The sequence below is a fragment of the Pecten maximus genome, chromosome 1, assembly GCF_902652985.1.
Source record: "Pecten maximus chromosome 1, xPecMax1.1, whole genome shotgun sequence".
NCBI lineage: Eukaryota > Metazoa > Mollusca > Bivalvia > Pectinida > Pectinidae > Pecten > Pecten maximus.
The window spans coordinates 56,167,026-56,183,871 of NC_047015.1; the positions used below are offsets into that span (position 1 = coordinate 56,167,026).

General features: G+C 35.6%; 3 protein-coding genes and 1 long non-coding RNA gene across 4 annotated transcripts in view; all 4 read left to right on the plus strand.

Annotated features, from left to right (window-relative positions):
- LOC117338692 overlaps positions 1 to 4,458 on the plus strand; it is a 28,696-nt gene extending 24,238 nt beyond the window's left edge. The window contains exons 18-22 of the mRNA XM_033900043.1: positions 36 to 269; positions 896 to 1,066; positions 1,996 to 2,156; positions 2,711 to 2,824; positions 4,262 to 4,458. Of these exons, the coding sequence (XP_033755934.1) occupies positions 36 to 269; positions 896 to 1,066; positions 1,996 to 2,156; positions 2,711 to 2,824; positions 4,262 to 4,334 (753 nt within the window). The 3' untranslated portion in view covers positions 4,335 to 4,458. The remainder of the gene's footprint in view (positions 1 to 35; positions 270 to 895; positions 1,067 to 1,995; positions 2,157 to 2,710; positions 2,825 to 4,261) is intronic.
- A 111-nt stretch (positions 4,459 to 4,569) lies between these two features.
- Positions 4,570 to 9,386, plus strand: LOC117320969 (polycystic kidney disease protein 1-like 2). The gene is made up of 6 exons (XM_033875486.1): positions 4,570 to 4,845; positions 6,031 to 6,160; positions 6,621 to 6,880; positions 7,603 to 7,777; positions 8,729 to 9,178; positions 9,301 to 9,386. Exons 1-6 carry the CDS (start codon positions 4,570 to 4,572, stop codon positions 9,384 to 9,386), a joined length of 1,377 nt encoding a protein of 458 aa, XP_033731377.1.
- Positions 9,280 to 10,322, plus strand: LOC117338708 (polycystin-2-like). The gene has a single exon (XM_033900044.1). It carries the CDS (start codon positions 9,438 to 9,440, stop codon positions 10,203 to 10,205), a length of 768 nt encoding a protein of 255 aa, XP_033755935.1. The 5' UTR covers positions 9,280 to 9,437; the 3' UTR covers positions 10,206 to 10,322.
- A 4,641-nt stretch (positions 10,323 to 14,963) lies between these two features.
- On the plus strand, positions 14,964 to 16,551 carry LOC117338739. The gene is made up of 6 exons (XR_004535028.1): positions 14,964 to 15,048; positions 15,090 to 15,212; positions 15,289 to 15,348; positions 15,466 to 15,626; positions 15,665 to 15,686; positions 16,068 to 16,551. It is a non-coding gene; the product is annotated as an uncharacterized LOC117338739 (long non-coding RNA).
- The last annotated feature ends 295 nt before the right edge of the window (positions 16,552 to 16,846 follow it).

The window sequence follows — 16,846 nt, forward strand, 5'->3', positions numbered from 1 at the left end:
CATCTGGTTTATTTCGCTCTACTTCTTATCTGTAGATGTCTGCCGACTCAACAGCGACGGAGACCGTGTGTATCTGTAATGACCCGCCAGGTCAACACTTTGCCACCTCATTTTATGTGCCACCAAACTCCATCGACTTCAACTCGGTCTTCGGAAAGTTTGACATTGTCAATAATGGTGCTGTGCTGGGAACTTTAGTCGGAGTGATAGTTTTATACATCATAATGGCGGTATGGGCATGGCGACAAGACAGACGTGACCATGAAAGGGTACGCCAATATATGTATTCTAAATGAACAGCTCAGATGCTCCGTTCGAGACTAATTTCAGGCCTTCAATTTATGGTTTGTCATTTGTGACATTATTCTTTACAATTTTTGTTATAAACAAATACAATGACCTATTAAATGAAGTTGAAATGAAAAAATGTAGATCATGTCATTTTACATTTAGTTAATCAATTAACAATGACTAAAAAATAAGCACTCCCCAACCTTCATACTTAACACTAAGCGTATTTGAGAATGAATATGGCACTAAACTTTTACACTAAGGGAGGGGGCTTATTTGAGGATAGACATTGTACTAAACTTTTATACTAGGGGAGGGGGCTTATTTGAGGATAGATACAGTACTTAACTTTTACACTAGAGGAGAGGGCTTATTTGAGGATAAATAAGGTACTAAACTTTTACACTAAGGGAGGGGGCTTATTTGAGGATAAATAAGGTAAACTTTTACACTAGAGGAAGGGGCTTATTTGAGGATAAATATGGTACTAAACTTTTACACAAGGGGAGTAGACTTATTTCAGGATAATTACAATAAATACTAGTAGGTAGAATTGGTTGATTAAACTGCAAGGTATTACCTTTAAAATGCAATTATTTTTCAGTGGGCGTTATCATATTTGTCCGACAACGAGAAGGACGATAATTATATATATCTTGTTACTGTCCATACGGGACTTGGAAGGAATGCTGGGACCACGTCACATGTTTACATGGCTGTCACGAGTAACAGACGGAGTACTGGCATCCGAGGTCTGGATGACGGCACAAACAAAGTGAGTTGTCTTGTATGTTTATACCCATGATATAATTCTCTTCTTCTTTTCAGTGGATCAGTGAAAGTCAACCTTTTTCGTAATAGCCGTATAATATTCTTTTGGCCCCGGATATGACGCGACAGGTGGCGTTACTGGTCAAGATGAAGTATGTGATCGGTCAATGTAGCGGTAAATGCAAAATGCAGATATGCAGAGAGAGATTTATGGGGTGGTGGGTGAAGGTACTTTAATAAATTACATGTGGTGGGGTGGGTTCAAATTAAAATCATATCTATGGGTCAGTGGGGTTGGAAATGAATTGGCCCTCTGTTGTTGGGTGCATGTGATGTGTTTGTACCATTTTATACCAGGGTACCGTTCACAAAAAAGAGGATATGTGGGAGGGTCATCAAAATTTAAAATCACTTCTATAGGTGGGTCCCCTAATTTCAAAGTGCCTTCCCCCATCCTGTATATGTTTCCCTGCCCTAATTAGTTTCATATAAAATACAAAATACCTGAAATTTTGTATTTTTCCAGCATTTTAATTTGAATTTCCTTTAAAAATATTAAAAGGAAATAGCAAAAATATTATTAATAAGAAAATAACAGAAATATTCAGAAAATAGCATTAAGAAAATAACAACGATGTTAAGAAAATAACAAAAATATTAAGAAAATAGTAAAATTATTAATAAACAGTCTATTACATTTTCAGTATTTTATTGTGAATTCCCTTTAAAATTAAGAAAATAATAGATGGCTGGCAAGCTGGTCGCAGCTTCATGGAGCATATTTTAAATAAGAATTTTACCATAAACTAAACTTTTAGTTTCCCCATATATGTAAATTGCTGCATACCTTAAAGGAAAAATCTTGACATATTTTCCATTGCAGTCAGTTTGATGAATGTGATTTGCTAAATTTACATAATGATCGTGTTTTAGGGATTCGGAACTGGAAGTGTACGGAAGTTCATTATGTGTGTACCTAAATGCCTGGGCAGCCTGACCTGTCTGGACATCTGGCATGATAACAGCGGAAAAGGAAGTGCTGCCTCGTGGCTCCTCAGCAAGGTCGAGATTATGGATCTACAGTCAATGGAAAGGTAATTGCTCTGTTTTTTTTTGTGGCATATCTTGATCAACACCCATCATCTGCTCATCTGTTGTCCTTCAACTTTAAATTTCAATAACATAATTTTGAAGACTAAAAAATGAATAAATAAAAAAAATGGCCAAGTTTAACAAGAAATGGTCTATGGAAATTGGGTTTTTCAGAATAAAAAAAAATGTCTCCGGCCCTGAAAAGTCCTGTCTAGTAGAGCTACTTAAAAATATTCGATTGCTGGACATGAAGAGACAATGCACTCATGCTGCAAGTTCTGGTCTGATGGTTAGGCCCTTTATACCTTTTGGGAATTCAAGATTATACAATAGAAATGGTATAAATCCCCAGACAGATATATACAATTGATGGGTATGAAAACACAAACAGAAACATGCTACACCTACCAAGTGGTATATTTTGGAAAACCCCCCAAAAAAAATTTCCAAAGAAATTTAATATTTAATTTTGTACTAGCTGATAGATTGAATACAGTATATGTTTGGTTGAATACAGTTGATGTACAAAAAGGTTGAATAATTGCCTCTGTTGCAGATTCACCTTTATTTGTAATCGTTGGCTATCCCTGGATGAAGAGGATGGGACAACACAGTGTGCTCTACCTGTATCTGGCCGAGAAGACCTGGACTCGTTTGGGTATCGATTCAGGTATGTTTAAGTATCAAAATACATTGTTAAGGCAGGATTGCCGTTTCATTTTCAACATTTCAAGAAGCAGGATCGTTTTTATGTTGAGTTGGGACAATTTATATAAGTAATTGTAGTTTTTATCTGTAAATAAGACCCTGTCCACAAATAAGTCCCCCATCTTCATTTATGCAGAATCATCAATGCTAAAATTCAAATAAGTAGGTAAGCTGGAATTAGTTCACATACATGTATATTAAAGCCCTGCCCAAACTACCTTAAAATACCTAACTTTTACACTAAGGGAGGGAGCTTATATGAGGACAAGAGGCCCAACAGACATGTATTGCTCACCCGACTCTACAGCAACTTTGAAGTTGATCTAGGTACTTTGAAGTTGATCTAGGTCATCTCTACAGATACTATGCTGATTACAACTTTATTCATATATCAGAGTAAGCTAGGTTTATTCATTTCAATCAATTTTCTAGTCCTTAATTTCAGCATACTTTTGGCTTAATATCAGGTCTTGGAGTCTCTTAGCTATCGATAAATAATTGTTTAAAGATTTAAACCTATTGTATTTGATCCATGTGACCTTTAATGTAGGTCAAGGTTATTCATTTGAACAAGCTTGGTAGCCCTTCAGCCCCAGTATGTTACAGACCCAATATCAAGTCCCTTGGCCTCTTGGTTTTTGAGATGTTGTTTAAAATGTTTAGCCTATTTAACCCATGTGGCCTTGAATTAAGGTCAAGGTAATTCACTTGAACAAACTTGGTAGCCCTCCACCCCAGCATGCTACAGTTCTAATATCAAGTCCCTGGGCATTATGGTTATTGAGAAGAAGTTTTTTTTTAAAGATTTTAGTCTATTTGACCCATGCGACCTTGAATGAAGGTCAAGGTCATTCACTTGAACAAACTTGGTAGCCATTCACCCCAGCATACTACAGGTCTAATATCAAGTTCCTGGGTCTTTTGGTTATTGAGAAGTTGTTTAAAGATTTTAGCCTATTTGACCCATGTGACCTTGAATGAAGGTCAAGTTCATTCACTTGAACAAACTTGGTAGCCCTTCACCCCAGCATGCTACAGGCCTAATATCATGTCCTTGGGCCTCTTAGGTTATTGAGAAAAAGTAGTTAAAAGGAAAAAGTTTGCGCCTGCCGGACAACGGATGCCACACAACGGCATAAGCTCACTTGCCCTTTGGGCAGGTCACCTGAGGTGAGCTAATAAATATGGTACCAAACTAAACACTAGGGGAGGGCTTATATGAGGATAAATACAGTAAGTTAATTCCTAGCATTACATGAGTGCACAAACAATAGTAAGTGCCAAGTGGCTTTGAATCATGATTTTGGCCATACAGGGACGATGGAAGCACTATTAAGTTTGTTGTAAAGATGATGATGACCTTGTTGTTACTGTTAATTCTTGTTTCTGTTTTATACAGAGACAACTCTAGACATTCCACTAACCGATGGCCACCTGTGGCTCTCCGTCTTCATCAGGCCAGAAGACAGTAACTTCACAAGATTACAGCGGCTCTCCTGTTGCTTATCTCTGCTCTTCCTGGCCATGATCGCCAGCGCCATGTTTTACAGAACGGACAGCGGACAAAACCAAGTGACCTTCGGACCGTTAAAGTTTTCACTGACCAGTCTCTACATTTCGTTTATGAGTATAGTCATTAGTGCTGTACCTGTATTTTTGATGACAATATTGTTTCAGAAATCAAGGAAAAAATCAATTATCGAAGAAATGGATGAAAAAGCAGTTACCAAGTTTGCAAATTTACCCGATATCGCCCAAGTTGATGAATATTCTCGCCGGAGAAGTGTTGGAGATGAGAAAGTGTTCTTGCTGCCGTACTGGTGTGTGTATGCGGCCTGGGGTCTGGCCATCTGCTCAGTTCTGGTGCCAGGGTTCTTTGTGATGCTGTACAGCATGGAATGGGGGAAGACAAAATCAGAAGATTGGCTGTTATGCTTTCTATTTTCTTTCGTAGAATCGGTACTTATTACTGATCCTATCAAGGTAAACACACGTTTGATCCTGATTTTCTTACAGTAAATATGTAGACGAAAAACAAGCCCTTTTCTTGTCCTTTTGACACTCAGAATAAATTGTCTCATGAACTTGTCTGTACTGTATTTATCCTAAAATAAGCCCCCTCCCCCAGTGTAAATGTTTTTTACTTATTTATCCACAAATAAACCCTCCTCCCCAGTGTAAAAATTGAGTACTGCATTTATCCTCAAATAAGCCCTCTCTCTTTGTGTAAAAATTTAGTACTGTATTTATCCTCAAATAAGCCCCCTTCCCAAGTGTAAAAGTTTAGTACTGTATTTGTCCTCAAATAATTCCCCTCTCCTAGACTAAGAGTTTAGTATTAAGTTTGGGGAGTGCTTATTTGTGAACTATTTTTATCTATATCATTTGATGTTTCTGCAAAAATGAAGGGAGCTTATTAGCAGATTAATGTGACAATGAATTGATGTTACATGTCTCATGGGAATTGGCATAAATATGTTGATAATTAATGTTTTGTAATAATTGATATTTTATAATAATTAAAATTTTGTAATAATTTATATTTTATAATAATTAATGTTTTGTAATAATGAAAATTTTGTAATAATTAATGTTTTGTAATAATTAATATTTTATAATAATTAATGTTTTATAATAATTAAAATTTTGTAATAATTAAAATTTTGTAATAATTAATGTTTTGTAATTATTATTTTGTAATATTAATATTTTGTAATAACTAATAATTTGTAATAATTAATATTTTGCAATAATTAATATTTTGTAATAATTAATATTTTGCAATAATTAATATTTTGTAATAATTAATGTTTTGTAATTGAGAATTGATGAATGTCATTATAGGTCAAACATTTCTGTATTCTATGTGGAACGTCTGATTAACAGGCTTAAATATCTGAGGGCCATAAAAGAGGAAACACGATGTATTTATACAGGCCCTGGTTTTGTCAACAAACCCTTAACTTAATAAAATTCCTAAAATTTCCCATAGGAAAGCATTGCAGAATTGATGGAAGATTCCTTAACCAAGATTTTTTCCTTAAATTCTGCTTTCCTATGGTAAATTTTAACTTTCTTTAAGTGAAGGAATGTTGATGAAACTGAGGTCAGATTTTTTGTCAAAAACTTCATGAAGTTTATCATCAGATGAATTTTGTTACTTTTCAGGTCATCACTGTTGCTTTCATCCTTTCTTATTTCTTTCGGAAACAATCTGTGGAGAGCCGTGCGGATCTAGACATCCACAAAGTGATGGAGGAGGCCAGGAAACATGCCTCCGTACCCAAGGAAAAAAAAGGTATTACTCTAACTAATTCAATTGTCCCACTATTCAGCCTCATTAATCCAGCCCCACAAATCCAGTTGTCAAACTATCCAGCCTCATCAATGTAGTCCCTCTAATCCAGTTGTCCCAATATCCACCCTCGTAATTCAGCCCACTTAACCAGATGTTCCACTAACCACCCTCATTAATCCATCTCACTATAATCCAGTTTTCCTATCTGCCCTCTTCAAGGATGAAATAAATTTCTTACATCACAAAGCCTTCACAATTTCTGTATAGAACAAAAATAGCGAGCTGGATCGACAAGGCTATTTACCTGGTAGCTATTTTAGAACTGCTTGCAAAGTGTGAAGTGAAACTCAAAGTTGAAATTGTTCAAAACGTATATGGATATATATATACTATATTCAGTTTGTTTTTTGACATAAATATACCCAGATTTTAAAAAAACACTACTTTAATGTTTTAATAGACAGTGTGAAGCCGGAATATCCAACCTCCCAGCTTGGGCGAGAGTTTGTAGAGAAAATGAAAGAACAGAGACAGAAGGAGTTGAAGGCAAAGATGGTGTTTCTGGAACTCTTCTGTTACATCCTCTTTATCACTGTCCTCTACCTAATCAGCTACAGTAACCGCGACAGCCGATCGTACCAGTTCAGGGCCCATATTGAGAACCATCTGCTCAAGAGCCCTCTGGCCAAACCAACATTGGATACACTACGTTTCAACAATGTACGATACTTTACACTTATTTAATGTAATGGCGATATTTTGTGAGGATAAATTTTCATTTCATGACAATTTCATATCAGGGTAAATTAATATATGACAATTTCATATCAGGGTAAATTAATATATGACAATTTCATATCAGGGTAAATTTTCATTATATGACAATTTCATATCTGGGTAAATTCCTATACGACAATTCCATATCAGGGTAAATTCTTTTATGCAATTTCATATCAGGGTAAATTCCTATATGACAATTTCATATCAGGGTAAATTCCTATATGACAATTTTATATCAGGGTAAATCCCTCTATGACAATTTCATATCAGGGTAAATTTTCATGATAATTCCATAGGAGGGTAAATTTTCATTTCATTAAAATTTCATTGCAGTGTCAATTTTCATTGGACAGTTTTTCATAGGCTATTTTCATGGGATGGAAAATTGTCACTTTGTGTGCAATAGTCTGCAAATTATAAAGTTATGAGATTTTTTGGAAACATTTCACAGTTACAATGAGAGAGGTCCATTGTCAGAGCAGGATATATTAGAGTGAGTTTAATCTACATACTTTCAAAGAACATTGGAGAAAATCACATGAATATCTCCCTTTACACATTTGCCTTGCTATTCTTGCATAGATATTTCAGATATTTTCTCTCTCTCTCTTTCTTTTCTTTAAATTAATCTTGATGATAATATATGACATTTTACCTTCCAGGTTGTTAAAACAGAAGATTTTTACACATGGATGGAAGACACATTTCTGCCATTTGTGTTTCCGACACTTTCCTACAGCGGTACTAAGCTAACACTCAGCGAGAAAAGCTATCTCCGTGACAACCAGAACTATAGAGTGGGCCCTATACGCCTCCGACAAGTCCGTGTTAAGGCTGGTACGTCATCAGCACTCCTAGAATTTAAAATATAATTATTTAAACTAGAAATATGATTGTGTGAACATGCATGCCCCTGTTTCGATGAAATTTAATTTGATCATTTTAGGGGTTAAACCTCGAAACACTTACAGTCATACGAGGATGGTGCAGTACTATGTTTGTATGGGGTTTGTCATCCTCGTTAAACCAAGGGTCATATCAGGACAGCGTATTAATTTGGTTTGGGGATTAGCTTATAGTTTGAACAAGCATTCTGAGAGTATTGCTAAAGCACTATACATTTCCCCTACCAGCCCCCGTTAAAAAGTAGCAGTGACCTTGACCTTGACCCAAAAACCCTAAAACTCAAACTTGATCTGTAGCTACTCATACTGAAGTTAAATACCAAATTTCAGCAACATTATGAAGCCCATGAGAAAAGTGCGGAAAACTGAGAAAAATATATATTTATTTACCCCGATTTAACTGCACAGTATTGAGGAAAAATTTTATCACAAGATCTGTAATACAAAATATCAACAGGACCCTTTACTATCACTACCATTCCAAAAATGTTATTTTTGTTAGTTGTTTACTAAAAACAGTAAACATACTTTTAATGCAACTGTTTATTAAAGCATGATGGACAGCAAAATGCTTATTGGCCTAACCTAATTTACGAGAGAAAATTTTAGTCATAATTTTTAAGTGTTTGGCCATTTTTCAATATTGAATAATATTTGCTTGGTTGATAATAAGTAACTTTATTTTAATAAGTAAATGGATGTAAAAATCCACAATTATTTATCGATTATTCTTACTTCTTAAAATGAAATAAAACCCTAAAGATTTAGCAGCAAATGCCAGAACTAGTAACTAGTTCATGCCCTGATACCATAATGTTAACTGCTAATTAATTTTGAATAAAATAATTTGTATATCTTATGATTTTTTTTTCTGCATTTCCAGGTGGCTGTCCTTTTCCACCAATGGCCTCTCGTACATGTTACAAAGGCTACCAAATTTCAAAAGAGGATGACCAGGATTACTGCCTCGGATGGATAGACGGACCGTGCCCCTCGGACGAAATCCTAAAATTGAGTAGCTCTGCTTGGCAGTTCACCTCCGCTGTTGACCTTTGGGGTGTTCCTCAGTTGGGGGACTATAGTTTGTATGGGGGAGGTGGATATGTGGCAGACATGGGCGTCAATTACGATGTCTCGCTTCAAACATTACAAGAACTTAAAGCGAATTCATGGATCGATCGCAAAACTCGTGGTGTGATGGTGGAGTTCACTTTATATAACAGCAATATAAACCTATTTGCATATTTGTCGCTGCTTGTCGAGTTCCCCGACACTGGAGGAACAAACCAATTCAACTTCATCCAAATTTTTCGGGCCTACCAGCACCATGGCAGTTTGGGAACATTCATCTTCTTGTGCGAGATAATTTTTCTGATCAGCGTGTTCGTCTGCTGTGTAAAAATGGTTCAATCTCTCGTCAAACTGAAACTTAGAGTCTTTGAAGATCGTTGGCAGATTTTGAACTGGATTTGCCTGGTTTTGACGGTCGTCGCTATTGCAATGTACTGTGCACGGTGGATCTTTACAAGTCTGACACTTGATGCTTTTGAGAAGAACAAGTACAAGTTCGTGAACTTCAGTCACATTGCCGTATGGGACGAAGTTCTAGCCTCTTTATATCTTTCATTGTGTTCTTGTGTACTATTCGTCTGATGCAAGTTCTGAGTTATAACAACAGAATCACGCAGCTCATCGCGGTTCTGAACCACTGCTCAAGAGATCTGATCGCATGCGCAATCATGTTTGGAATCGTATTTTTCGCCTACGTGCTAGTAGGTCATCTTCTCTTTGGCCGTAATTTGTCATCATACAGAAACGTCCTTATTGCCATGACAACAATAACAAATGCTTTGATTGGCCGCAACAGCATAACAAATTTGATAGAAGTCACACCGTATTTTGCACAGTTTTATTACGTCACTTTCGTGTTTTTCGTCATGTGGGTTCTTATGACCATGATTAATGCCACTCTAAACAAGAGCATATCTATCATCCGACAACAACAACGTCAGGATATGGCCCCATTCGGAATTCACGACCTTGCTGTACGTATGCTTAAGGACTTCGTGGCTATTCTCAAGGCAAATCACCCCGGAAAGAATGACTTCAGTACAAATAAACCATTCAGTGGAATAAATCAACAGACAACAACAGAAAAATACATAAACGACTGTTTCACTGAGGAGCTTGTTGAATATGACCTCGATACTCCAAACAAACACGAAGAGGAACCAGATCGTCCAAATGAATCGGAAGTAATTTGTTCCGCAACACCACAAATCACAGATCCTGTGACTGTGCATGTACCAAAAAAAATATTTTTTTTTTTAACCAAACAGCAGAATAGCCACAACATTTGATAGCTTGAAAGTATTATTTTATTGAAAAATTAATTTTATGAATGCAAACGTCGTTAATGTAACTGTTTACCTGTAAATATACTTGTAATTGTAAATAAAAGGACTTCATATTATTTATTTTGATCTTGTTCCCTCGTCCACTCACATTAAAAGTATTCTTGAGATCTTTGCCAAGTCAATGTCTTAGAATATGGGGCTAAAAAGTCTGCTGCAATTTGAGTAAAAATATCTATGAAAATGTTTGACATTCTTGTTCAGAGTTGAAATATTTGTAATAATTGGTCAGTGACAAAGTGATCTTAATAATCTTTTCAGGATAAATAAAAATTTACATAATATTAAAATTATTATTAAAATTTGGATAGCCTCTTTTAATAAACAATTCTTAGATCATCATCATCATCATCATCATCATCATCATATCATCATCATCATCATCATCGCTCAGTGTTGACATAAAAACAACTGGAAAGTATTTCAATCTGCAGGGAAAACAACCTATGCTATGGTACAGCTTCCTTTGTAAATTCGTCAGATATCAACATTTTCTACCAATTTGAAATAACTTTTCTGAATAATCAAAAGACATGTATATATAGGTTCCTGAATGCAGATTTTAGTGAGCTAGGTTCACATTTTATGGATGTACAATTGTGATAAACGTCACACATATAAGATAGTTATGTAGATTGTTTAAAGTCACAAGTCTCACATTGTCATATTACTTTCACACCTGTATCAGAAAAGACATTAAGGTTTCTTACCCCAAAGAAAATTCAACAATACATTAAAGATGCACACACCCAAAATTTCATTCCTAAAATCTGAACCCGTCACATTAGTCCTCTTGTAATGTATAATACATATAAACACAAACACAAATTCAGAAAAAAATAACATTTATTTAATATGTTCAACATGAATATCGTACAGTCCCTATACAAAATGTATGTGTTAAAGGTTTTTAATATGTTAAAAATGAATGTCATATGTAAGCCCCTAATCAATCGAAGCATTAGAATAACGAACATTTGCATTTCCGATGTCAATCGAGACATTATACACAACTTCATACCATAACAAATCGCTCACACAGTTCTGATCAAACACTTACATCATAAATTGCACTTACAAGCAAATACACAAAGGTTATTTAACAATGTTAAACTCTTTATGAGTCAATTTCTTGTTTTATTCTCTGATAACAAAATATTAAACTCTCTTCAGATGTCAACAACAAAATTTAAAGTGAAATGTCCTATTTATCAAATTTTACAGGTTTTGAAGTGGAACTCTTCTAAAAAAAGAGATAACAAAAGGTCACCTCAATGTAAGGTCGTAACAAGTGGTTTGATCAAAATTTTAAATTCTCAACAGCTTTTTTCAGAGTACGAGTTATGCAAAAATAAATGTAATTTGTATCATCTCGTACGGTCTGGAATATCTAGATCCTGAAGTACAGGTAGTGTTTTTTTTTTAATCTTTTGACCCTTAAACAGGGTTTTGATACATATACATATCTATAAATGTTTTGATATCCTTACTGAATTCTGTAAATCTGTGAAATGATGCCTGTGAAAATTGTTCTTTTCTGAATTATTTTATTAAATTCAACCAAAATATACAAATTCAGGTTTTAACATCGCCTGGCTTTTTTTTTTTTTTTTTTTTAATGGGTTTAAAATTAATATATATCCCACAACAACCAGGGTCATACGAGGATGGGTTAAAACAGATTTTGTTGCAACTTTTACATATTAGTAAAACTGTCAATCATATATTTCAACTACATGTAGTTAAAGAACAGGATAACAAAATTCCAAGGATCACGTTCACAAACAAGAAAAGTAATTAAGAATTGGTTTTAGGGGATGACAAGGTAAGAAATTTGGCTCTAGCAAATGCTGTTCATGATAATGAAATTTTTTTTTAAGATTATAATTATTCATTTTTGTAAAATATGACTGAAAACTTTGCACAACCTTCACACTGCAACCACAAAAATATTATGTAAACTTTTGTATGGAACTGACTTAACCAAATGATTAATAGTATGCGTCCACTTCAAAGGAAATCTTGCTTGTGTGCAAATCTGAAATCTTATTCTATGGATCTTGTATTCAGCAATAAATTAATCTGACTTTTAGGTGCTACATCACCGACAGAATAAACCTAGCTATATAGGCTATATTGTACAGTATATTTCCTACAATTCCAAAAGTTATTATCTATAAATATATTAATTTTGGTGCCTCAAATTTTTGCGCATTTCCAAAAACATGACATTAGCACAATGAAGAATATCAGCGCATTCTCATATTTTCAGTAGGAATAGCACATAGAAAATGTAAATAGGACAATCATGACTTACCACAATGCTTTAAGAGCGAAAAGCGCTAAAATTTTTGTGTTTACATTTATGTCTATGCTATTACCACCCTCCAAAAGTTAGATGTTTTATCTTTTGAAAAAAAAGTATTAAAACAAGAGGCCCAGATGGCCTGCATCGCCCACCTGGATATTTCAGTAATTATGACAAAATAAACTAATTTAAGCTATTAATATATAATACCAGGTATTTCAAATATTTTCCCTCTGCCAACAATGGTTCAAACTGCAGATGGACCAAATCCTGTTATTCTCGAAAAAGATTAAAAAAAAAAAAAAAAATTTGCTATATTCCCCTATTTGGCCCCTTTTTCCCACCCCAACAGGTACCATTTATACTACATTAGATTTTCTTTACCCAGTAATGCTCCAGACCAAATTTCACCAAAATCCATTCAGGTGTTCAGGACTAGTAGGGATTTAAAGGATTTACCTCTGTCAATTTCCCCGATGGGCCCTGCCTCTCCAGCCCAAGGGGACACACCCTCTGTTCATACTAGTAGGGATTTAAAGGAAATGTTGACGGACGCTGCACCACGGCATAAGCTCACCAGCCCTTTGGACCAGGTGAGCTCAAAATGAATTTTATCCCATCCTGCTTCCATATTTTGTATGCAGCTTTTGGCTGTTATTCTTATATTAAAGTGATCAATTTTAGTATGCTGGTATCCCCCCCCCCCCCCCCCCCCTCCCTCGTTGGTGTTGATTAGATACAGTTCTAAATAATTGGTGCCATTTAAGGGAAGCATTGTAAATTCTGCTGGTTATGCAGCATCTGTATCCTATAGATTTCCATATCATACGGTTTAATGAAACCAAAATACAAATCTAATACCTGATGCAGGTAATTGTACATTTAGCTATAATTAACATTTTTATAACATAAAAAGCATATGGCTGATACAAAAAGCATTCTTAGCTAGCCACATTACGTAAACATAATACTTTTAAAACAACTATATTTGGTTGTTTAAAGGCTTCATAACAAATCTGTTAACAATGAACTTAAAAACGTAACAAAATATTCAAAGATCAATCCATGAACACTGGCCACAGGGTACATAGCAGATGAAAAAATCTATATTGCATGAACAATGATTCTGTCAATCAACAATTTCCATAAATATTGTTTACAATGTCATTCAAAGATTTTGTAGGAAAAGAAAGTACAACTATTAAGGATTATTGTCACACCTTAATTACTTCTCGAGTGCCGAAGGCATTATCAGTTTAGATCATGATGTTTTCGTGTTTTGTAATTTCTTGTAAATAACATCTTCACTATCCAAGAGTTCCAATCCTACTACTTCACTAGCCAAGAATTACGATCCACAGAATTTTCAATTTCATGATTATACTGCTTCTGAATATTTTCATAAATTCTTGCAGCCAAATTCTGTATATGATTTGAAAATCCAGAGAAGCATCAGGTTGGGAAAAAAAGAAAGAAAAAAATCAAATCATCTGACATGATCCGTGAGAAGATAGTGCTATAATCTGAGAGACTGAAATGGTGCCAAATATGTGTATATATTCAAATTTTAAAATTCCCAAATATTAGACATATTGCTAGTAATTATTAACAGGATAGATCAATTACTAAAATAACAAGGTCAGTATTTTTTTTTAGTAACAAATCAGATTATGTTTCTTGGTAGAAGATTTCCAAGAGTTCTATTTCTACAAATGTAATTGTGAAAAAATTCTACATTGAAATTAATTGTGAACAATAGAAAAACAAAATATATATTGCTACAGATATCACCACTAAAACTACATAACAGTCTCCTTGTAATAGGTACGATAGAGAGAGTTTAAACACCTTGGTATTTATGGATGAAATTCTTAACTTTTCCCTGTTCACTATTCTACAAAAAAATGGAATGAATACTGGGTTTTAAGCTTTGATCATAAAAACAACATGTCATACTAACAAGGTTAGGGTAGACAAACAAGGTCATGTCATACTGACAAGGTTAGGGCAGACTAACAACAAGATCATATCATACTGACAAGGTTAGGGCAGACTAACAACAAGGTCATGTCATATTAACAAGGTCATATCATACTGACAAGGTTAGGGCAGACTAACAACAAGGTCATGTCATACTGACAAGGTTAGGGCAGACTAACAACAAGGTCATGTCATACTGACAAGGTCATGTCATACTAACAAGGTCATGTCATACTGACAAGGTTAGGGCAGACTAACAACAACGTCATGTCATACTGACAAGGTTAGGGCAGACTAACAACAAGGCCATGTCATACTGACAAGGTTCGGGCAGACTAACAACAAGATCATGTCATACTTACAAAGTCATGTCATACTGACAAGGTTAGGGCAGACTAACAACGTCATGTCATACTAACAAGGTCATGTCATACTGACAAGGTAAGGGCAGACTAACAACAAGGTCATGTCATACTAACAAGGTCATGTCATACTGACAAGGTTAGGGCAGACTAACAATAACGTCATGTCATACTGACAAGGTTAGGGCAGACTAACAACAAGGTCATGTCATACTAACAAGGTTATGTCATACTAACAAGGTTAGGGCAGACTAACAACAAGGTCATGTCATGCTAACAAGGTTAGGGCAGACTAACAACAAGGTCATGTCATACTAACAATGTCATGTCATACTAACAAGGTCATGTCATACTGACAAGGTTAGGGCAGACTAACAAGGTCATGTCATACTGACAAGGTTAGGGCAGACTAACAACAAGGTCATGTCATACTGACAAGGTCATGTCATACTGACATTGTTAGGGCAGACTAACAACAACGTCATGTCATACTGACAAGTTCATGTCATACTGACAAGGTCATGTCCTACTGACAAGTTCATGTCATACTAACAAGGTCATGTCATACTGACAAGGTTAGGGCAGACTAACAACAACGTCATGTCATACTAACAAGGTCATGTCATACTGACAAGGTTAGGGCAGACTAACAATAACGTCATGTCATACTGACAAGGTTAGGGCAGACTAACAACAAGGTCATGTCATACTAACAAGGTCATGTCATACTAACAAGGTCATATCATACTAACAAGGTTAGGGCAGACTAACAACAACGTCATGTCATACTGACAAGGTCATGTCATACTAACAACAAGGTCATGTCATACTAACAAGGTCATGTCCTACTGACAAGGTTAGGGCAGACTAACAATAACGTCATGTCATACTGACAAGGTTAGGGCAGACTAACAACAAGGTCATGTCCTACTGACAAGGTCATGTCCTACTGACAAGGTTAGGGCAGACTAACAATAACGTCATGTCATACTGACAAGGTTAGGGCAGACTAACAACAAGGTCATGTCATACTAACAAGGTTATGTCATACTAACAAGGTTAGGGCAGACTAACAACAAGGTCATGTCATACTAACAAGGTTGGGCAGACTAACAACAAGGTCATGTCATACTAACAAGGTCATGTCCTACTGACAAGGTCATGTCATACTAACAAGGTCATGTCATACTAACAAGGTTAGGGCAGACTAACAACAAGGTCATACTAACAAGGTCATGTAATAATGACAAGGTAAGGTCTTAGAAACAACGAGGTCAGGTCATCATAACAAGGTCGGGTTACAGAAACATCAAGGTCAAGTCATAACAACAAGGTCAGACCATAGAAACAATGAGGTCAGGTCATATTAACAAGGTTGGGTCACAGAAATAACAAGGTCATGTCGTATTAACAAGGTTAAGCCATAGAAACAATGAGGACAGGTCAAGCAATAACAAATTGAAAGTTAACAGGTTTTTTAGAATAAAAAGCAAAAAGAAATTTGTAATAAAAAATTGAATACAATGTATCTAAACTTTGTATCTATTCCAGTGTGAATTAAATGACAGAGGTTTATTCAATCACAAAAAACCAACCAGATATATCGGTATAGGTCACCCAGACCTGATATAGGTCACCAAGATCTGATATAGGTCATCCAGACCTGATATATGTCACCAAGACCTGATATAGGTCACCCAGACCAGATATAGGTCACCCAGACCTGATATAGGACACCCAGCCCTATATAGGTCACCCAGACCTGATGTAGGTCACCCAGACCTGATATAGGTCACCAATACCTGATATAGGTCATCCAGACCCGATATAGGTCACCCAGACCCGATATAGGTCACCCAGACCCGATATAGGTCACCCAGACTTGATATAGGTCATCCAGACAACATCTTGACACTGGCCATGCTCAACAAATTCAA

Bases quoted from the DNA above. Each gene is read 5' to 3' on its own strand.
- LOC117320969 (XM_033875486.1), top strand. From the start codon at position 4,570: ATGGATGAAAAAGCAGTTACCAAGTTTGCAAATTTACCCGATATCGCC. The intron at 6,881-7,602 runs GTACGATACTTT...TTTACCTTCCAG, and splicing joins ATACACTACGTTTCAACAAT to GTTGTTAAAACAGAAGATTT. The intron at 9,179-9,300 runs GTTTGGGAACAT...GATCGTTGGCAG, and splicing joins GGCCTACCAGCACCATGGCA to ATTTTGAACTGGATTTGCCT.
- LOC117338708 (XM_033900044.1), top strand. From the start codon at position 9,438: ATGGGACGAAGTTCTAGCCTCTTTATATCTTTCATTGTGTTCTTGTGT.